The 22957-nt window shown below is 37.8% G+C and overlaps 1 protein-coding gene across 1 annotated transcript in view; it reads right to left on the reverse strand.

Annotated features, from left to right (window-relative positions):
- The window catches only part of ZNF236 (zinc finger protein 236), a 68525-nt gene that overhangs the window by 23922 nt on the left and 21646 nt on the right, over positions 1-22957 (reverse strand). The window contains exons 12-24 of the mRNA XM_070747436.1: positions 22434-22637; positions 18431-18575; positions 17400-17660; positions 16223-16473; positions 15505-15606; positions 9769-9920; positions 7931-8031; positions 7645-7796; positions 5507-5719; positions 3562-3832; positions 2275-2378; positions 1477-1842; positions 419-564 (exon numbers count right to left, since the gene is read on the reverse strand). Coding sequence (XP_070603537.1) covers positions 419-564; positions 1477-1842; positions 2275-2378; positions 3562-3832; positions 5507-5719; positions 7645-7796; positions 7931-8031; positions 9769-9920; positions 15505-15606; positions 16223-16473; positions 17400-17660; positions 18431-18575; positions 22434-22637 — 2468 coding nt within the window. The remainder of the gene's footprint in view (positions 1-418; positions 565-1476; positions 1843-2274; positions 2379-3561; positions 3833-5506; positions 5720-7644; positions 7797-7930; positions 8032-9768; positions 9921-15504; positions 15607-16222; positions 16474-17399; positions 17661-18430; positions 18576-22433; positions 22638-22957) is intronic.

A 22957-nucleotide genomic window follows, 5' to 3' on the forward strand; every position in this document is an offset into this window, starting at 1 on the left:
AGGGCTTTCTTTCCACAGTGCCTCATCTCCTGATAAAAACTTTCAAATGTAAAATAGGAGAGATACTGTGTCAGAAAGATAACAAGAAACATTCTCAGCAATATGACTTATGATTCACATTTATCAATTCAGCTATTCTAAATCCTCTTTTAGAGGGATGCCTATAACATTCTCTTAACATTCAAAATGTTTGAGTACTTAGGTAGCATTAGGAATCCATATTCTAAATAAGTGGGCAATAGAATAAATACAATTATGCAAAGAAAATTTCTTGTAGGAAAGGGAGGGAAAAAACAGCACTTAAACACCATTTAGTCATTAAATGGAAGATCTGGAGATTAAAACCAAGAGATTAAGGGCATTTGTCTATGTAAAACTTATTTAACAGCGTACAATGTATAATATAGAATAAACCCACCTGTAAAGTAATATTGTTAATGCTACTAGGATCTATTCCAGAAATTTGAACATTCTGTCCAACTAAGTTGGCAGCAAGTTGCAACTGTATTCCTTCAAGAGTGGCCAAGCTACCATCTGTCAAGGATAGAGTTAAATCACCTCCAGCTACAAAAGAAAACAGCCATATTTTATATATATTTCAGTTTTTATATACAAAAATTAAGATTAAACATGAATTAATCATTATTCTACATCAGTAAATTAAGCAAGCTATACTATAGTAAAGCAAAAGACGCTTACTGAGGAATGCCTTACTGAATAATGAAATCTTCCTTTTAAATAAACATGCAATAGTGCATAGCGGTAATACCAATATTACCATAAAACTGATACTGTATATTTTACAAAGTGCCAAATTGATTAACCCTGATTGATTTTGATAGCAATGAAATCAGAGAGTGTGTGTCTTCTATACATACAAATGAATTTAAGTTAGTGGATGTATATAGAGTGGGAATGACACAACATAAATCCATACACACTAAATGGCTAAAACTATCTGTAGAAAAATAATTAGCATTCTATTATATACAATAAATCTACCAGAATTTATGGTTTTTAATAATTTTGCAAAGGATATTTTAGCATTGTGATTTACTGCTAATTTTATGAAGTAACTTATTGGATTTTTAAAGTGTTTTATAATTCTCTTCAATTTAGTAGTTATTATATCTTATTTCCAAGATATCAAGAATCCTATCTTAATGTAAGGAAAGATAGATATCTTGTAATCATAAGAATAAAATTGCATTTTTTTCTAATATAACCCAAGCGTTTCCTTGCTAAAAATCACAAATGTCCTCTATGAATCACTTTGAAACACACCTGTATATTATAAGTTATAAGCTACACAAAGAGGGACTCAATTAAATCATCTATGGAAACCTCTGTTCAGAGAGCCCAAACAGGTGTGACTGTAGCATCATTTGTCCTGAAAGTCTCTGCATCATTTCACCTTGAGCACCATTTCACCAAACCGCACCCCTAGAAAATAGAATGAAGCATTTCCATGTTTACCTGACATAGAAGCAGGAAGGATAGCCTGACCAACGATACTCTGTTGGAGCAAATTTTGATCAAACTGGCCTGTCAGCACAGAGTTATTCATGATGAAAACATTAGGATCATTTGTGGATGAACTCAGAAGATTGACTTGCTGTAGGCCTTTGGCTGGAGCACGAGAGCCAGCTTTCCTGGCTTTCTTGGCCTCGGATTTAAAATGGCACTGTATATGAGTCTTCCTGCGTCCAGACGTTCGAAACCTTAATTCACAATGAGGACACTTAAAAGGCTTTGCTCCAGTATGTAGACGCATATGAACTTTCAAACTCCCTTTTGTAGAAAATGAATTACTACATACATGGCAGCTGAAAAGTTTCTGACCTGGAGAATAATGAAATAGTGTACAGCAAAACATACATTATTTCAGATCACATACAAATTTATGCTAGATTTTGTTGGACATTAAACAAACTGTATTAATGTTTTATATTTGATTTAAAAAATTGTTTAAAAAAGACTTCCTCCTAAATCATGACCTATGCCTAAATTTTTGAGTTTTGAAAAAAAAAAACCTTTTCGGTCATAACTAGACGAAGTCTGCTAGGTTGGCTTAACTACCTTTTAAACAAGTAAGTGGAGGAAGAAATGAATGTAGAGAAGAAAACCAAACTGTATATTCAAGTATTAAAAGCTAAATTTTTAATTCATTAGAAAGTCAAGTATCTTTGCCAGATTATCAGCCTAAAAAATAAGGTACATTATATCTGATGTTTATTATCTAATTAAGTTGGAAGTGCTCATGATCTTACATACCTGTGTGTGTTTTTACATGACAGTCCAAAGTCGACTTTACAGTAAAACTTTTTCCACATTCATCACATTTGTAAGGTTTTTCTCCCGTATGGATGCGTACATGCCTGGCCAAAGATAGTTGTTCTAATCATTATAATGTATATTATGTTTATAAAAATAGCTAAGAAGTTTCAGTTAGCTTCATCTTCAGTTAGGCCTCATATTACTATAGAATTACTTTATGGTCTACATTCAATGTAGTCGAAGCACATAGTAGAAACCTTTTTTTCCCTTTAATTCACCTACAACATATTGTACTTTATAAACTTGATTGAGTAGAGATTAGGAGATACATATTATAAATAAATTGACATGGGGAAATAAATTGCTATATACAATCCACTTTTCTTTAATCTCGAGTTAATTGTTATGTTATGTTGTCCTATATAGAATTAAATGATTTTCACTTCCACTATTGTGTTAAAGGGGAAGAAATTTCTGTGTTTTTATAAAGTGCATATAATATGTATGGTATTTTCAGTTGTACTAATCACCAGGATGTAATATATGTCCAGTTTCACCCTTATTAGGACTCATCAGACATACATGTGATGAGCCTCAATAAGCATGAAGCCAATCATATACTGCCTCCCAGTGGTAACATAACTTTGTGAAGTAAAGGATAAAGAATTATTTGAGGAAAAATTATAATGTGAGTAGAAGAGGATGGTAAAAACAGTATTTAGCCAAGAGCTCCATAGACCAGTTGTCCTTTAAGTAGTCAAATCTAGTGCTTTGCTACAGAGGATCACAATTTTTATGTGTACCTATGAGAAAAACATTAAAATCTCAACTATCTCTGTATGCATTTAATCATATCATTGAATATAAATTCTTGGAAAGTAACAAAACCAATGGCATTTTACTACAACTGCTAAAATCCAGAGAACCTGAGATAATTGAGCTATATCTACACCTTATTGCAAAATGCATTCAAAACTCGGTTTTAGTATGACCAGCTTCTAACTGGAAAATAATGTCATCAAAATATTGAGCATGCAGTTGATACTGCACTGATAGACAGGTCCCTGCTGACATGGAGAAGCCAGACTGTCTTGTAAAGAGTTAATTAGAGCTAGTACAAGCTAGTTGGTGTGGCAGCTGGTACCCATTTGCTCATGCTTATATGCAGAGGATGACTGGAAGGTTGCCTGTCTCTTCCTTTAAATTAAGAATGAAAGAAAATAAACTGATAAGTAATATAATTCATCCATAAAAACTAAAAACACACACACTATATTCACTTACCTAACTAAGTCACTAGGTTTTTTAAAGCTTTTGGGGCAGTAAGTACAGCAATTGGCAAATTTTGGCTCAGCCTCCATTTCCGCTTGTTTGTCCTTGATTTCACTAATCCTGTCCTTTTCTGCTGCAGACTGGACGAGAACTTTTTCAGAGACAGTGGCACTTTCCTGAGGTCTAATTTTTGCAAGTTCAGCTGTTTCCTCCTCCGTGAATGTGATAACACCTGGCCTAGATTTTCGAGAGTTTGCCTTTTCGGATGCTGCCTCTTCGTCTTCTGCATAATTAAAAAGGAAAGCAACTTTTTAAAAGATCTAGTAATATAAAACAAACTTCTTGGATGTTAATGCAATCTCCAGTTATTCATAGCAATTATACAAAAGTACAAATACTCCAAAGTTAAAGGGCACCAGAAATGTCTCCCCCAAGGCCATTACATGCTCTATGTCAACTAGCAACATAATATTATGATGCATATTCTTTCAGATTATAAAACTTATACAATTCCAGGCAACAGAATCCTATATTTTAATGCTAAGAACACTTACTCTAATTCTCAATTTACCAATACAATTGGGACCAGAATCTTTTTGCTCAGTGACTGCAATTCTGGCACTCTAGATCAGTGATGGCGAACCTGTGGCGTTTAGATCCATATCTGAGGGCATGCAAGGGGTTGCCATATATCAGCTCCAGCCTGTCAGCTGATTTCCAGCCTTATTTCCAGCCATTTTCACTCTCCCCAGAGTGAAAGCCTCCCGGAGCCTGGGGATGGCGAAAATAGCTCAACGGGCCAACCGGAAGTTCACTAGTGTGCATCACTCGCAGACTCCTTTTCGCTGTCAGAGGTCTTCAGGAACTTCTTTGATTTTGGACAGTTGCAGCCAGGCCTCTCACATCTTGGCCCATTTCTTCTGCAGTTGCCAAGGCTTTTCTGAAGACCTCTGCAGCTGATAACAGAGCTCCAGGTTGGTTCAGAGTTCTGTTATTGGCTAGAAAGGCCTTTAGGAAAGGCCTCGGCAACTGATAATTAATACGGAGCTCTGTTATCGGCTAGAGACGCCTTCAGGAAAGACTTTTATCAAAGACCTCTGCAACTGATATCAGAGCTCTGGATTGATCTGCAGCTCTATTATCGGTTCAGGAAATCCTTTCCGGTTGCAGAAGAAATGGGCCAAGGTGTGCAAGGCTGGTTGTAACTTATCTGAAGGTGAGTAGTAGGGCAGCTCCACTTCCATTTCTTTTCTGAACTTCTGATTAACCGGTTAGGCCATTTTTTTGCCATCCCCAGGCTTCAGGAGGGTTTCCTGAACCCTGGGGAGAAGGGAAAAACAGCCCAGTGGGCCTACTGTGGAACTCCGGATTCTTCAGTAAGGTCTATGTGCAAGGTGGGGGGGAAACAACACAGGGGATTGTGCATATGCACAAGGCATTGCATTATGGCTGAGAGCATGCGTGTGCACACTATCATAAACGTGTGCACACTTTCGGCACCCGAGCCGAAAAACATCACTGCTTCAGGTTGTAATTGTTACAGGTTGTTAAGAGACAGAACAAAAGATCCGCCTTCTGAAACCCACCTGATAGCCCACCAAGGGCTTTCCTTCCCCTCTGTGCACAAAGGATTTCAGTTCCATTCTCCCGCCACCCCCTTGCAACCTTCTCTGCTGGTTTCCCCACTGACTTTCTGGGGAAGCCAGCAGATAAAATTAAAAATGACAATCACATGATCACAGGGGTACCTGGCAACTGGTTATAAATGTAATGCAATTGCTAAGTACTGTGACATGGGAGGAGGAGATCCAATACTTTACAATGGTCAGAAGTGTTTTATGAACTATACTGCACTCTTTCCAAGACTGTCATAACCTTGAATGCTGGTTAAACTATCAGTCATAAGTGGAGGCTAACTGTAATATGCTTTCCTGCTACACAGAGAAAGGCTGCTTACCCCCTCCTGTTACCTCTCCACCTGTTGCTGCTGTTGAAGACACTGTTTGATGCTTTTTCATGTGTTTTTTGCAGTGAACTGTGGTTCTGAAGCTTTCATCACAAAATGGGCACTTGTAGGGCTTCATACTCATATGAGTTGTCATATGTCTAGTAAGGCTTCCATTGGTGGTGAAGGAAGTATTGCAAATACTGCAACTGAATGCTTTAACTCCTGGGGGGGGGGGGGAACAGAGGAAAGTAAATAGAAATGGGAAGTGGTGTCACATTATCTACATTCAGCTGCAATATAAGGTTACTCCTCCCCTATGAAAGTCCTATAATCCTATAACATTAGGGTCAATAAGGACTGACTAATTCTGTCACCAGAATTAGTCAGCATACAAATCCAATAGGTAGGTAGGTAGGTAGGTAGGTAGGTAGATAGGTAGATAGATAGATAGATAGATAGATAGATAGATAGATAGATAGATAGATAGATAGATAGATAGATAGATACCGTGTTTCCCCAATGGTAAGGCAGTGTTTTACTTTCTTTTTACCCCCAAAAGCCCCCCTATGTCTTTCTTTTGGGGTATGTCTTATATTGGAAAAAAATTGAAAGGGTCGCGTTCCCGAAGGCTCAAAGTTGACTCAGCCTTCCATCCTTAACGAGGGTAAGTCAGAAAAGCACAGGGTCTGCAATGTTTGGGGTCCATCAGCTGATGAAAGGCACCGAAAAAAAGGAGGAAAGGAGCTAAAAAGAAGCAGCAGGATTGAAAGACCCGCATAATTTCCGAGCCGAGCTAAATGAATGATGAAACCTGGAGCTGCCGGGCGGCCCGCCTGGAACACCAGCAATGCCGCCGGGCCGATTGCCGAGCGGGGACGGGGCGCGGGAGGAGGCAGCGCTGCACCAGACCCCTCAGGCCGCTCCGCCCGGGATGGGGCTCCTCCGGAGGGGCACACGGGGGCTCGGGAGGAGCCCCATCCCGGGCGGAGCAGCCTGAGGGGTCCGGTGCAGCGCTGCCTCCTCCCGCGCCCCGTCCTCGCTCGGCAAGAGAGGCACGAAACCGCTGCTTATGCCGGGCGGCCCGCCTGGAACACCAGCAATGCGGCTGGGCCGATTGCCGAGCGGGGGCAGGGCGCGGGAGGAGGCAGCGCTGCACCGGACCCCTCAGGCTGCTCCGCCCGGGATGGGGCTCCTCCGGAGGGGCGCACGGGGGCTCGGGAGGAGCCCCATCCCGGGCGGAGCAGCCTGAGGGGTCCGGTGCAGCGCTGCCTCCTCCCGCGCCCCGTCCCCGCTCGGCAATCGGCCCGGCGGCAATACCCCCCGTGTTTCCCCGAAAGTAAGACATATGTCTTACTTTCGGGGTATGGCTTATATTAGCCGACCCCCCTGAAACCCCCCATATGTCTTACAGTCGGGGGGGTCTTACTATCGGGGAAACACGGTAGATAGATAAATTCTCCTATTATTACTTCAGTTTTTTTTCAATAGGTAAGTACACTGATACTGCCTTTTGTGAATTTATACAAGAGTTTGTAACTGGTAACTATTACTTCCATTAATTAAATAGTAAAAGCTCTATACATTCTACTTTCTGGAAAAGGTCACAATCACCTACCTATATCTTTTCTTTGGATTGCACAGCAACGTTCAATAGTTTATTATTGAAATGGTGAATGAAAGATGAATTAAATACAGATAGTTCTCGACTTGCAACACTTCGTTGAGGTGATCATTCAAAATTACAACAGTGAAAACAGTGGCCTATGACCATTTTTCACACTTACAAACGTTACGGCACCTCCATGGTTATGGGATCAAAATTCAGATGCTTAGCAACAGACTCATGTTTATGACGGTCGCAGTGTCCCGGGGTCATGTGACCACCGTTTGTAACCTTTTGAAAAGCAAAGTCAATGGGGAAGCCAGATTCACTTAATAATCATGTTACTAACTTAACGTCTACAGTGATTCACTTAACAACTGTGGCAAGAAAGGACATAAAATGTCTCTCTTAGCAACAGAAATATTGGACTCGATTATAGTCCTAAATTGAGGAGTACCTATATCTCTAAGCTTGATCCAATTGTACTGTTCAAGTAAGCTGAAAGGATTTGCAAGGGAACCAAGTATTACCAAAATTTCGTCACCTGTATGCGTTTTCTCATGAGATTTAAGAACTCCAGAAGAGACAAATCCCCGGCCGCACAGTTGGCATTTATAAGGCTTCTCCCCAGTGTGTGAACGTACGTGCTGCTTCAAGTGGCTAGATTTCTTGAAGCCCTTATTGCAATACTCACACCTGTTAAAATGGAAGTTTATGTTGAACAAAAGGAAACAAAGGCATTGATGAATAACTAGGAATATATGGAAACTTTAATTACAGTTTCTGACTTAATGCTAGCAACACTTACATCCTTTTGAAACATGACATACCTGTATGTTCTTTTGCTTTGATCGTCATTATCTTCCAGAAACTGGGAACGCTGGCCGTGCATCTCAAGGTCTGATGCCTGATCTTGAACTAACCGGGTAGCCTGGTTATCAATACATTAAAATAAATATTTTAAATATATAATGGATAATAACCTCCGATTTAGCCCATAATGCAGGAGCATCAAACTGGCAGCCTGTGGGCCGGATGCGTCACACACCGGCCAAGCCCACCCCAGCTCTGTGAAAGGGGAAAAAGTCGCAATACATGATGTGATGGCAATTTGACATGGAAAAATTGACACCCATGCCATAAGGGTAGAAGATTTAAACCCAAGCGATTCCAAAATGCCATAATCCTATTCTCAGCATAGATCATTTATCTGATTTAAATAAATGATGTTAATTTTGGAAAAAAAATAGTCACATATAGGTTACTTTTCTATTAAAATGCATTTGAAAAAAATGGCTAATACAATCAAAACATATGATCAAAACACAAAAGCAAATAAAAGGGATCCCTGAAAACAGGTATCCAACAATTAACTTTTACTTTATCAGTAAATCAAGGCTTATCTGAAAAAAAGTATGAAGATACAACAGAAAGAGAATTCTATCTTCAACTGAAAAGCAAATGAAAAGGCCTAATCTAGCATTTTTTATGGCAGAAGTGGTTTTTTAAATATCCTTCGTAAAGGGTTTTCACCTTTAGTCACAACAGGACCTAGGCAGATTTGTAACCAGTAAATAAAGGAGTCATAATATTATTTATAACTGGCTCTGATGAAGAATTTCACCACAATATAATATAGGAAGTCATCCAAATGAGATGATTTTAGCAGAGATTTTATACAAAACCAGTAATGAATACAACTGGTACATTTAGTTATATAAAATAATAGACACTGCATCACTGTTTGGTTTGGTGGCAGCAGTGCCTCAGATAGAAAGTCAATAGAGAGAGTGGTAAGGACAGCCGAGAAGATTATGGGACTCTCGCTTCCCATTATTCAGGATACTGCTTATAAGCGGTATCCTGAATAATGGGAAAGGGAAGGAGGTTTTGAAATATTTCTAATAGGACTACTAGATTCTGTAACAGCTTTGTTCCTTATGCCATCCGTCTGGTAAACTCTCAAGATTAGTTTTTCTCGCTACAAAACTAGACTTTGCTGTTTCTCTGTGTCTCATAATATATGTGGGTATATTCATAATTTTGTATTTATTTATTTATTTATTTATTTAGTCATGTGTATATTGGAGGTGGTGATCCTTTGAAAGCGGTATGCAATGAAATTTCATTTTAATGTATATCAGTTTACATTGAAAGTGACAATAAATCTATTCTATTCTATTCTATTTTATACTAATTCTAATCATGAAAATGAAGTTTTTGTCACCAGAAATCTAATTCTTCAAAAGCACAATAAATTCTCCCAAATAATCCCTTACTTATATCTGTCTTTTGATTGCAATCTTATCCACATTAAGCTTCTATTTGTTCTCCATTTCCAAGCCCTTCAACACAATCTTCTGAAATTGGATCCAAGGATATAATTGGATTTCTAAGAGTCGGCAAAAAGATGCCTCTGTGGTCCTTCCCAACTAGACTATGGCTCTGTTTTTAAATACCAAGACAATATTTATTTGTTTAAGACAATTTTTAAATATAAAGACAAGAGACAGACAATTCTTTCAGTTCCTGATGCTGATAATTCATCAAAGCTATTGATGTCTATTACTAGCCTTGAAGACACATTAAAAACCAGATCTAAATCTCATCCAAAATCTCAATCAGAAATGACATAAATAGTTTGTTCAATCTTTTAATAAATACTTACTACATTGATAGTGTCGGGGGCAGGAACCTGAAGCAGATTTGGTTGATGGTAGCTTGTTGAAAGAGCCTGAGATTCAAGAGTGCTTGAATCCTGAAGCTGCTGTACTGCTGGAAACTGACTTGGTTGACTGTAGCCATCATTAACTGTAAAACCTGGTACAAATACAAATGAACAAAACAACCCCCTATTTTTTTTGTAACACAAACACACCCAAACAAAACAAAACAAATATCCTTCACAACTCAGGTTTTGAAAACTAAACAAGCTCTGCAGCAGGATTCATAACAAATAGCATCTTGAAGTCGGCAAACAGGAACAAGGAAAATCCCTTTCCAGATCTCTGGGACAGATCCAAGATTGGCCCAGATTGTTGCACTGGTCAATGAACTTTCATTTGTCCACTTTCTTGACAAGATTGTGAGATATTTTTCCAAAGTGTATGTAAACGATACCACCATAGTATCAGATTTTAAAAGCCTCACATACCACCATCTAGATATAATGGGACAACTGAATAATGTTAGTGATCCTGGCAGCATTAGCATTAGCTCAATCCATACCTGTCTTACCTTCCATTAGGGTTACTTTCACCAATAAAATTAAAAGGTGAAAATAATTAAGGTAAGTGTAGGTATGATTCTATAGGAATGAGGGGAAATAGCCCATCTAGGAAAAAGGAAACCAAAAGAAGACAATGACAAACCATTTACTGCTGACAAGAAAAGTATATAAACATTGTTCCAATATGCTTGTGCGGCAAATGATGAAACATTTTCCTGAGTACAGACTGGCCTTCTTTTTAAATATAGAGATCCAAATCAAAACTGCAAGAAGATTGGTTACATATAGTATCAATCCTGAAAGACAAAGTCCTTATTCCCCCACCCCACCCCCACCCACCCATTCAATCATGTCCAATTCTCAAAGACAGACTGGACAATTCTCCGCAGTTTCTTCGGCAACTTTCTTTTTTAGAAGTGATTTTTGCCATCGTCTCCTTTCTAGGGCTGGGAGAAAGTGACTAACCCAATGTCGGCTGGCTTTGTAACAAAAGCAAGACTAGAACTCACAGTCTCCTGGTTTCTAAACTAATGCCTTAATTGCTACATCAAACTGGCTTTCATAGTAATGAACGTAACGAGTCCCCGGCGAGGGGCAGCATAGAAATCCAATAAATAAATAATAATCCTGAAAGAGAAATTCCTTACTTAGAAGGACATGTATAACTGGAACATAGAATGTGAGATGCATGAAAAGAGAAACCAGAAATTATGAAGTAGGAAATCAAGCTTGCTAAATTCGAGGTTTTAGAAGGAAGTTGACATAGACAGGGATAAGCCTCTTTAAACCACATTATATATATATATTATCCAAAGCATAACTTATATGAAAATATGGAGTGACAATGATATTAAAAAGGCCACTGTCAAATATATGGTTTAATATAAACCAATACATATCAGGTTCATATCAGAAAGTAACATGTAGCAAGTAAAAATCAATTTTATGTACATGTAGCCATCTATTAGTGGCTACTTAGTGGTAAAAGACAATAAGGAATATATTTGGACTGGGTAAAAATGTCTGGCCTTGACAAAGTTGCTCTGTGAATGGCAATCAAGAAATCATTGGAATGTCTTAGAATAGCTATGGATTATCACTGAAGTGTGATATAGGGAACGTGTGGTTATGCCAACTTGATGTCATCTAATCAATCCTACATATTTGCCCTAGGAAACACAGGGATCCATAAAATTAGCAATATCAAACAAAGAACAATGTAATAATACCTCATCATTATAACAGTGGCTATGAAAAAATAAAAACTATATCCTTCAAATTTAGAAGAAAAGAACAAGTGTGGAAACATTCTAATTTACTAAGTAGCCAAAGTTAAGGTCACTTACCTTTCATTTTCCTTCTTTTTTACAGTAATTCCACAGAACATAAATTGAAGTTTCCTTTAACTCAGAGCCATTCAAATTTTGAATTTATGTACACATGCATGTGTCTAAGAGGTTGACCCAGTATCCTTTACCTTCCTTATTACCCACCGAATAAAGCAGGAACAATTAATCAACATAAGTGTGTGCCATAATCTAAGAAAAAAAATAACCATACAGGAATTCTCCTCGAATTGAATATTTAACGTAGAGCAATGTTTCCTTCTCTTAAATGATATAATTTACCAGTGTGACACTGCTCACTGAAAAGCACTCTCTCTTTGAAGTCACTGTTTCTCTGCTACTGTTATCTTTTCTTAGAAAGAATAGAATTCCATTAAAAAGCGGAAGAAACTTTTGAAAATGCAGTGAAGGGAGGATGCAAGATTTTTCCATATTTATTGTTGCAAAATCCATGGCTACCATTGACCTGAAAGTCTTTAAAGCAGATTGGGGGGAAAAATGCTTAATAACAAAAAAAATGTTATTATATGGCAGCTGAATGTGAGGGGCTTTTTATTCTTCACAATAGGCAAATTTGAATAATGAAGTCTTCGCTGCATAAACCAGGATATCCATGAGCTTTATGTGTACCACTTTTTAATCCCTTTCTGCTCTTCAGATTTATTGAAAAACTAGTCAGGAAGCTACCCATTGGTTCAAACTGGGGAAATTGTGATTAATAAATTCTTATATAAGGATATGAAATCCATCTTTAGATGCATAGAAATAATGAATTCCCAATTTAGATTAAGAATCACAATGAGTGGTTCCCAACTGTTAATTGTTACGTGGTAACAGTAGTAGTACAAAAGAAGTATAAAGAACATGTGAGACAAAATAAAATAAAGGAGAAATACAAGGTCTATTTCAAAGATAAAATAGGTAGGCGAAAATAATAAAATATATGCGTATTAAATACAAAAATGAAACTTTGGATAAATACATTGCCTTTACTTGAAATCAGATCTGTTCAATACAATGGATTTTCAGCTAAACTGCCTAGTGTTAGCCGTTCTCCTTGCAATTTATATATTATAGTCCAATAAAACAAGCTACTATTCAGATCTCAATGTTATGTTGTTTGAAATAGGGATTTTAAATATCTATGTCTAGAGTTGATAGCTGAACAAACTAGGAGCAATATCTTTGATTGCTGGGGTACCATATATAGATATCCTTTCATGATGGAATAAGTGATGAAGCACCCATATTTAGCCATAAAATTCAGCAACTTAATTCTTGCTCTAGGATAGACCTTGTTAGGAACTCCATGAAACTCATTATTTTTCAATTTGGAAATTGGTTTTGTTTTTAGCCAGTCAATGGAAAGAAAGAAAGGAAGGAAGGAAGGGAGGGAGGGAGGGAGGGAGGGAGGAAAGAAGGAAGATAGATATACATACCGGGCAAGCAGGTATTGGCAATATATATGCCTGGGCACTAATATCTAAGATTCTGTTTAAAATTTCCCATTGCCTAGAAGGCGGTTGAGAGTAAATATTTGATAGAAAATCCATGCGGTAAAATTAATTTTGGCAGGTCAGCTTACCCAAGAGGTAGGCTGAGCTATCTGTTCAGCCAATGCTTGAATGTAACATTAAACCAGAATTTTTAAACTATTGAAGAAGTCATAGTATTCAAGTTAATACTAAATTATAATGGTTGTGTTTGCTAAATTGAATAAACATTAATCCACAATCTGGATTAATATCCTATCTGAATCAAGTGGTAAAGAAAATAAAAATAAAAATGAATTCATGAAATTTATATTTATATCCTGGTTTATTAAGCCATGGTTCAATAGACCAAATTTAATAGTGTGGTTAATAATAGGGTAAACAGTGTGAGTCATTATTGTTCTATACAGAGAACAATACTGGAAACAGTGAGAAGCTTTATTTTGTTCACCTCTAAATATCAAATGTTTAAAAGAGAACAAAAACATCTGCATTTTAATTCTTAGTATTCATGGAAGAGACAAAGATAGTCAAATCATGTGGGGGTCTGACAATGATTTTATTTTAAAATAACATGTATATTTCAGCATCTGTATTCATACAATAGTTCCACAAACTAACAAATCTCCTGTGTATAAAACAGAAAACACAATAATTCTAAAAAAAAACCTATGTCATGAAAAATATTAATGAAAGAACCTTTATAATATTTAAAGAAATTGAAACTGATACTATTTTATATATGTATGTATCATACAGATGAGATATGGGTCAAACCTTTAAGCTGTTAAGATTTCTATTAACTCTTCCTTTATTTTAATGGAATTGTATCACATTTAGATTTGAATAACTGTACTGTAAAGCTCTTGCAGTGAGAAAATATATTCTAACTCTGAAGGGTGCAAAAATAATCTATCAAAAGGTAAGACTTTGAAAACCCATCTATGTCGCCAGGCATGGGGTAACTGATGTATCCCCTGGCTAGTAAGATTTATGTATGGTTATGATTGAGTTGTATGGTTGTTTTTAATGATAAGGCTTTTTAGTCATAGTTTTAATGATTGGATTTGTCATATATTGTTTACTGTTGTTGTGAGCTGCCCCGAGACTTCGGAGAGGGGCGGCATACAAATCTAATTTTTTTTTTTTTATTATTATTATTATTATTATTATTATTATTATTATTATTATATTTTGCATATGTGCATGTGCATGTGCAGGAAGCGAAAAATACCAAAAACTTAAAGAAAAAAGATAACAACCATGATTATAACAGAAGTCATTTTTATGATTGTGCTCCCCTTTTCTTCACATCACATATGTGCTATTTCTGAGTATTGCCCTTATGGATGTAAAAGCTGTCCATGCAACTATGGGCATGGAAAGGAGAACTGTGGAAACAGCAGAAGAAAAGTGCCAACTTGAATTGTCATCTAATAATGGAGCAGGTAATGTTTTTCCTATGGAATCCATCAGTGATACCTAAGAAGACTGTTGTCTATCAGAACAAAGAAGAGACAATGACCTGAACTGAATTTTCCTCTCTGACTAGTAGAAAGAAAAATGGGAAAGAAACATATCCAGACAAAGGGATAGGGTCCACCATTTTAAACACATGTGTCCATACACACCTACCTGAAATTCAAAATTTCTGAAGGGCTCCAGGAACTTCAAGGAAACTCCAAAGTATGGAAAATCTGTAGAAGGTATTCCAAGTTGAATAGGAATTGGGTACAATGTAGACTTTTAATAATTCCTTCTCTAGCATTTCTAAAGTATTTACATTTTAAGATCCTTGGTCAAATATAATTATTATTTTTTTAAAGGAAGCAAAAACTGCACCAATGATTCAGTATGCATTCGAATTCTAAATGCAAAGGATAGTTGCAGTTTTATATTTTATGCAAATTTATTTGCTGCTGAAGATCAATCTAGCTCCAGATTCCAAACCCCTATTTCAGTGTACTGAAACAGTGTAAAAAACTTTAGAACGCAGTTGTAAAGGGGGTGGGGGTGGGAGGGTAAAGGGAAATGTAGGAAATTACCATTCTTCCTCTTGTTGGAAGCTTCTATTATGATCCTATCTCTTTCTGATGAGAATTTTCATCTGCAAAAGATTACCTTTGGGTGGAATTCATGGAAGATAAACTTTAAGGTTCACAGATTAGCAATTTAAAAAATAAATAACTGGACTTTAGCCTCTAGCAACGCAACTGCATTAAGATCTTCTGCTTACTATATATGACATTTTGGAACTGAAATAAATTGCTCATGGAGCTTTCAGGTGCAACAAAAATACTGTCTGACATCGGTAAAGTGACTGTATATTTACCAACCTTGTGATAATCCTTGCTGGTCAAACGATTGCTGTACTATAGTTTGCTGCTCAAACTGGTTTATATTTTCTTGCAGTGCATGCTGGGATGTCACAAATCTATCTGAAATTAAATATATATATTTGAAAAGGAAATGACATTAAGTAATTCAGTAGCTGCAATGCTTTTGTTTAATAAAAAAAGAAATCCTTCATTAAATGAAGAAAAGCAAAATGTCTGTTAAATCCAAGTGATTTTATCCATGCGCAAAATAGTGACTCACATGGATAAAATGGTAGACAATATTTCATAGAGATATACACTGTATAGAAAAATATTATCCTTGCAATATGTACTTTTACATCGCTCTAAAGATAGGACAAATTCTGTGTATTGCTTCCAAAGGTCACAAATTAAAATCCATTAAATTGAGGGTTACTTTAACTGGGAAAAGATAAGCAAAACCAAAAATTATAAAAACCTAATTATTTTCTACTTTAACACTCTGCCACTTTACTATTATTTATATTTCATTTATCTTCAAATTATCTGTTAATTGCTATAAAAGTGCTGCTAAGGAAAGAAATTCCAAATTTGGAATTTGGAAATTTAATGTACACTTATCCCCTCTTCTTAGGAAAAAAACAATGCTTATTTAACACCTTAGCTCATTGATACCACCATCAGTGATACAACCCTGCAGATTTTAACCCTGTAATCAGTATACTCAGTAGTTTACCTTCCTCTTGACCTAATGACTGATCAGTCAACTGAGGCCTGAGTCCGGCTTCTTCAGTGTCAACAACCTGCTGCTGTTCTAAATCTAAAATAGCTTCTTGATCTGTTGCAACAGCTTCAGTTTGCTGCAACTCTTCACTTTCAATTTCCACTTGCATTTGAGTAGAGACATGTATATTTTGCTGATCTACAGCTGTGTCATCAATGGAAGCAGCTTGCTGGTGTTGCTGAAGCTGCTGGGCAAGCTCATACCTAGAAGAAAAGAAAGAAACATTTTTTGCAATCTCAGTACATTAGAACTTTGGACGCATTGTGTGAAATATAGGTCTTTAAAGGTCTAATGCTGGGAAAGAGTGGAAGGAAAGAGTGGAAGAAAAAGTGAAAGGAAGGTCAACCAAAGTAAAGTGGATGGAATCAGTCACAGCAGCAATAGGTCCATTGAAAGACCTGAAGGATTAGGTTAGGGGACAGATCATGGAGAAAATGATCTGTCCACCCTGAGTCTCCGGAAAAGGGTGACCTAGAAATCTAAATAATAAATAAAATCTATTTATGAAGTTCCCAAGAACTGAAACAAACTTGATGTATAATCAATTGTTCAATATATCTAATTTGAGCTACTTGGTGAATTCCTCCAATCTGCCCACAATTCTACTTCTGCTACACTATAAACTTGAAAATACCAAATAAAATGAGGCTAAGAGAAACTAACAAAGCATTAGAGTTAATAATAGGAAGTTACCTAATTAGCAAAAATATATTTAGAAATACATTATGCCCACAATAAATATATTTAAAAATCAAGTGATAATGAGACTTTTTGTTTTTTCTTATCTTGCATTTTTATTTTTAAACTGATCTACTCATTAAAAATAGTTTTAATTCCTGAGTCCTGAGCCCCATTGGGATTGGGAGTCATAGAAGTCAAAATAAGTAGGTAGGTAGGTAGGTAGGTAGGTAGGTAGGTAGGTAGATAGATAGATAGATAGATAGATAGATAGATAGATAGATAGATAGATAGATAGATAGATAGATAGATAGAGATCTAAGTTCCCAATCTCTGGAAAAAAATGCCCTAAATGTTATTTCAACTTCTTGAATTTACTGACAGGCACTATGTCACTATGTAACAACTGGAATTAATTACAGTTCAAGACCGAATTTCAAGGTACACAAACCTGTGCGTTTTCATATGTTTTTTGCAATTTAATGAGGTTTTAAATGTTTTTTGACAATACGGGCACATGTAGGGTCGAAGGTCATTGTGGATGCCCATGTGCCTCCGCAGACTCCCTCCAGTGGTGAAAGCTCCATTGCATATAAGACACTTGAATGCTTTTAATCCAGTGTGGGTTCGAATATGCGCTTTTAGCACTCCGGCTGATACAAACCCTCTTCCACACTGAGAACATTTGAACGGTTTTTCACCAGTGTGTGATCTTTGAAACAAATCAAAGAAAAAAGTCAGAGGAACAGATAATGGAAATATGTACTAAATAAATAACAATAGAAAGAGAAAAGGAGAGACATAAATAAGTTATCAGAAATGGCACCTGCAACAATCTCCTGTTCAAATTCTTACTCCATTTCCTTTCCACTTATTTTCTTCTTGTCTTAACCCCAAATCTGGATTTATCACTAATTATGCTAAGAGAAGTTTCAAATCCTCACCCATGGTTTATCTTGCTTTGACTATTTTTTGAATATCCCTGAGGTTCAGGGATAATTGAGAACTCCCCTTCTTTGAATTGACAAGTTTTTGAATACAATGAATTTTACAGGTACAGCAGAATTTGTAATGTTGACTTTGGCAGAGAAAACACCTTTTCTAAAGAGGAATAAGAGGCTCTGTTTTGAAATATTTTCCATTCTTAAACTCCTCTAGTTCAGAAATATGCCTAGATTTCCTTGCATGCATTGTCCATTTTAGTCTCTTCACAGAGGTCTATAAAGTCCACTCCAAAATACATGTTTTCTATAAGTTTTCTCGTGTGTGTGTGTACATTGTATATTTGTATATATACTAATTCTATTTTCTCTTTGGTTAACAAGCACAATTGTGCTGTCTTGAAGTTTTAATATTGAATATTTCTTGGAATTACCAAAATAAGATTTGCAATCGGGATCTTGAAAAACAAGAAAAGAACCATTTGTTCTTCTCTAATTTTTTATAACAATTCTAAACATTCTATTTTTAAGTAGAATTTACCGGATATGTTGTTTAAGATGACAAGACTTCTTATAAGCTCTGTGACAGTAATAGCATTTGTATGGCCGGTCTGCTTCATTCACAAAATTATTATTGAAATAATTTTGGAAAAATTGGCTATTCCTTGGGATTGGCTGAATAAGACCTGCAGAAAGAACGGCAAATTAATGCTATTTTAAAGCAAAAAAAAAATATTCTCAATGTTTACCATATTCTAATTCCTAAACAGAAATGAAAATTATGCTTCTTTCATAATTACTTTTTTTCTTTAATGTATATAAAAATTCTCAGGAGGGCAGTACATTGTATTAGACCAGACCTGGGCAAAGTGCGGCCCGTGGGCCATATCTGGCCTGCCCACTGTCTGTAACTGGCCCACCAGCTACCTGTGAGTCTCGGTTTTACCTAGCAGCCAGCGGCTTAAACTCCAGCTGGAGATCGTTGGAGCTGCTTGAGAGAGAGAAAGAGAGAGAGAGAGAGGGAGACCTGCAGGCAGCTTGTTCTCCAAGGCAAAAGTCAGCAGGAAAAAAGTGCGGAGTTTGGAGTGGTTTGCAACACCCGTATGTTTCCCTGCATGGGGTTGGGCAGAGTGTTCATACAGACGTGAGAGAAAAGAGCTGCAGCTTGCAAAAGCCAGTGGGGGTGGAGGTGGCACCTTGTTAAAAGCCACTCAGGAAAAAGCTTTGGAAAGGGGAAAAAGAGAGGGGGGAAAGGGGGGGGAGGAGAGGGAAGAAAAAGAGAGGGGGGGGAGGGAGGGAAAGATAAATGATACTACAAAAGTTTTTCTTTTTTATTAGAAGCTCTGTAACGGAAGTCTTCAAATTTGGCAACTTTAAGACTTGTGGACTTTAACTCTCAGAATTCTCCATCCAGCATAGCTGGGAGTTGAATTCTGGGAGCTGAAGTCCACAAGTCTTAAAGTTGCCAAGTTTTGGGATCCCATCTTTAGATGTGCTGGCAATATAACAGGACATTCCTTATTTATTAAAATAATTTGTATTTCATTTTTCTACAATCAGAATGATTTGCAATAAAATATGAAACTTCCACTTAGAAAAGAAAAGGAAAGGAGGAAAGGAATGGAATGGGAAAGGAAAGGGGAGGGGAGGAAGGAAAGGAAGAAGGGAAGGAAGGGGAGGGGAGAAAAGGCAAGGAGGAAAGAAATGAAACCGGGAAAGAAAGGAAGGAAAGAAGGAAAGGGGAGGAGAAAGGAAGGGAGTAAATTATACAGTATTGGGTAGAATTAAATTAATTATATTAGTCCGGCCCTCTAAAACCATCCCAATTTCTCATGCGGCCCCATGGCAAAATTAATTGCCCACCCCTGTATTAGACCAATGATCCATTTTCAAAATTAAATACTTTAGCATTAACCTTATTCAAAGTTTCAGATTCAGAGATTTATTTGAGCTTTCAAACACCTGTGATTATGAATGCAGCAACTTCTTAAAGCAGCCATGCCTTTTCTAGGGGCACATGGCTGTCCTCTGCCTCTTCCATGCAGGTCTAGGAACCAGACACATTTAAGAAATTGAAGGCTGGTTTTACATTTGTAAGCACACTCACTCAAAAGCACCATTATGTCTTCAAAGGTGCAGCATAGAACTACCTTCAATTTATGTGAATAAAATATTTATAAATTGGGCCATTAGAAATATTCCTATACAGTATATAAATTTTAAGAACCCTTTTTAAAAAAAAAAATGTGTTTCCAACCAAAAAATACTAATTAATTTCCACAAGACTAAGATGACCGAATTATTAAAACTTACAAGCCTGCTTAAATATCAGTAGATATTTGCAAATGTGAATAATTATTTTCTTATAACTTCCCACGTTAAAATTTTGAAAAACAGGTGGTCTGCCCTTTAATAAAACCATGTATTTATAACTCTCTCCTGAAATATAGTTTAATTTACCGTATTTTTCGCTCCATAAGACGCAGCTTTTTTCCTCCCAAAGTAGGATGAAAAATCAGCCCCGTCTTATGGAGCGAAGATGCAGGCAGGGAGGGGGGGGAGGCTGCGAACTCGGAAGCGCCATCCCGCCGGCTGGCTGGCTAGCTGCTGCCTGGCCCACCGTTCCCCGTAAGCTGCGCGCACCCCCAAATACACCCGTGCGCGCCCTTTTCCACGGGCTCCCCATCTCCCTGCCAGCCCGCGGGGAGGTGGGCGGGGGCGGGGAGGTGTGGCAGTAGGAGTAAAGGGAGCCGCGGCCGCCCCTGCCTCCCCACGGTGCCTTCGGCCAAATGCGCCCCTGGCTTCTCCACGCTGCCCTATTGCCCACCCGATCTGCCTCCTCTCCTCCTCTGCCTCCTCCTGCCTTGGGGCGCAATCTGCCCCCTCTCCAACGTCACTGCCTTCTGCCTTGGGGCGCGATCCGCCCCCTCTCCTCCGCCGCCGCCTTCTGCCTTGGGGCGCGATCCACCCCCTCTCCTCCTCCACCGCCTCCTGCCTTGGGCGAGCAATCCGGGAGTCCGGGACTGTGTGGCTTTGTGCCATGAAGAGAAAATGGCCGACTTTTCCCTGCTGCCGGAGCCGTTTCCTCTTCATGGCGCAAAGCCACACAGTTCCGGACTCCCGGATCGCTCGCTTCTCCGGTCAGCACAGCCATCTACCCAGACAGAAAGAAAACAAGAGAGAGAAAGTGAGAAGAAGAGAGAGAAAGAGGGGGAGAGAGAGAGAAAGAGAGAGGGGGAGAGAGAGAAAGAGAGGGAGAGGGAGAAAGAGAGTGGGAGAGGGGGGAGAGATAGCAAGAGAGGGAGAGAGAGAAAGAGAGAGGGAAAGGGGGGAGAGGGGGGAGAGAGGGAGAGGGGGGAGAGATAGCAAGAGAGAGAGAGAGAAAGAGAGGGAAAGGGGGAGAGAGGGGGCAGAGAAAGAGAGAGGGAGGGAGAGGAGATAAAGGAAGAGGAGAGAGAGAAAGGAAGAGACAGAAAGAAAGAGGGATAGAAAGAGAGTGAGAGATGCTCAGTGAGCCTTTCTTTGAAGTTGCCTTTCTTTCTTTCTTTCTTTCTTTTTCTCTCTTGCTCTTTCATTCTTTTTTCTTTCTCTTGCTTTCTTTGTTTCTCTTGCTTTCTCTCCTTCCTTCCCTCCTTCCATTTCTTTCATTCCCCCTCTCTATTTTTATTTCTCTTTCATTTTCTTTCTTTCTCTCTTTCTTTCTTTCTTTCTTGCTCTTTTTCTTTCTCTCTTTTACCTTCCCTTCCTCTATTTCTTCTTTTCTTTCTCCTTCCTACCTTCTTCCCTCCCTCCCTCCCTCCCTCCCTCCCTTCAGTCCTTCCTCTCTTACTCTCCCCTTTCATAAGTTTCCTTGCTTCCTTCCTCTGTTCCTGTCCCTTCCCCCTTTCTTTCTTTCTTTCCTTCCTTCCTTCCTTTCCTCCCTCCATTTCTTGCTTTCCTTTTCCTTCCTCCCTTCCTTCCTCCCTCACTCCCTTCTTTCACTCCTTCCTCTCTTCCTCTCCCATTTTTGGCTCAAAATATTTTTTTTCTATTTTCCTCCTCTAAAATCTAGGTGCGTCTTATCAGCAGGTGCGTCTTATAGAGCGAAAAATACGGTATACACAGCACAGCCTACTGAATTTATACCCTCAATAAAACCCTGCAGATTAGATCTGTCCAAACTGTTTAAAATAAGTGCACTTATTTTCAAAAAAGTTAAAGAAGCTGTGCTAATTGTGATTGCTTAGAAAATTTCCTCCATACAGATTATTTTTAAATGCTTTGCAAAGCCTTATTAAATATAAATACACTATATCAGAGAAGGTACTGTATTTTATCTGCACTTCATTTCTATCTTGGCTAAGTAGTCCTGACACACTAGAGTGAAGCTGCTTTTTCTAATTACATTTCTTACATAATCAGAGCTAAAACATTACACAATGGAAGAATATTTTCTCAAACTATCTGACTCTAGTTTGATTAAGTATACACATTCCTTTCACTTCTACTCTCTTCTAAGTAAATACTGAAATTTATTTCCAACAAAATTATGTTATACACCTTACCTAAATCTGTGATGAGGATTGGTTCTTGTAAAGGAATATCAGGTACTGGCACACTGCTCTTGCCTATTCGAATTTTTGCAGGTTTCCGCTGATGCCGCATCTTTCTCAGTTCAGTATGTTTAAAGTGAGAAGCAATGTGTGTCTTTCTGTGACCTGAAGTTCGAAATTTTTTGTCACAGTGTGGACAAGCAAAGGGTCTAATACCTACAAATGACAAAGAGATTATGTCTTTATTCCAACTTCTAAAAATAGATAGATAAAAAGATAAGGTAAATAATCAAATATGCTTAACTCATTCAACAGCTTTGACTTTAAAAATTTCTACTATTTAAAATTAAACTTACAATACTCCAAAACAAAGCCTGCTTTCCCCAGCATGTGGACATAAATGGCCTTGTGGGATCACGAGAAAGAACAAATGTCTTCCACAAAATACAAGTTTTCCTTGCCCCAATGTGCAACATGCAGAGCAAACAAAGTGCAGCTGTATATGTAAGTTAAAGGTGTGCAAGGTAACTCTGCTC

The sequence above is a fragment of the Erythrolamprus reginae genome, chromosome 3, assembly GCF_031021105.1.
Source record: "Erythrolamprus reginae isolate rEryReg1 chromosome 3, rEryReg1.hap1, whole genome shotgun sequence".
Lineage (NCBI taxonomy): Eukaryota > Metazoa > Chordata > Lepidosauria > Squamata > Dipsadidae > Erythrolamprus > Erythrolamprus reginae.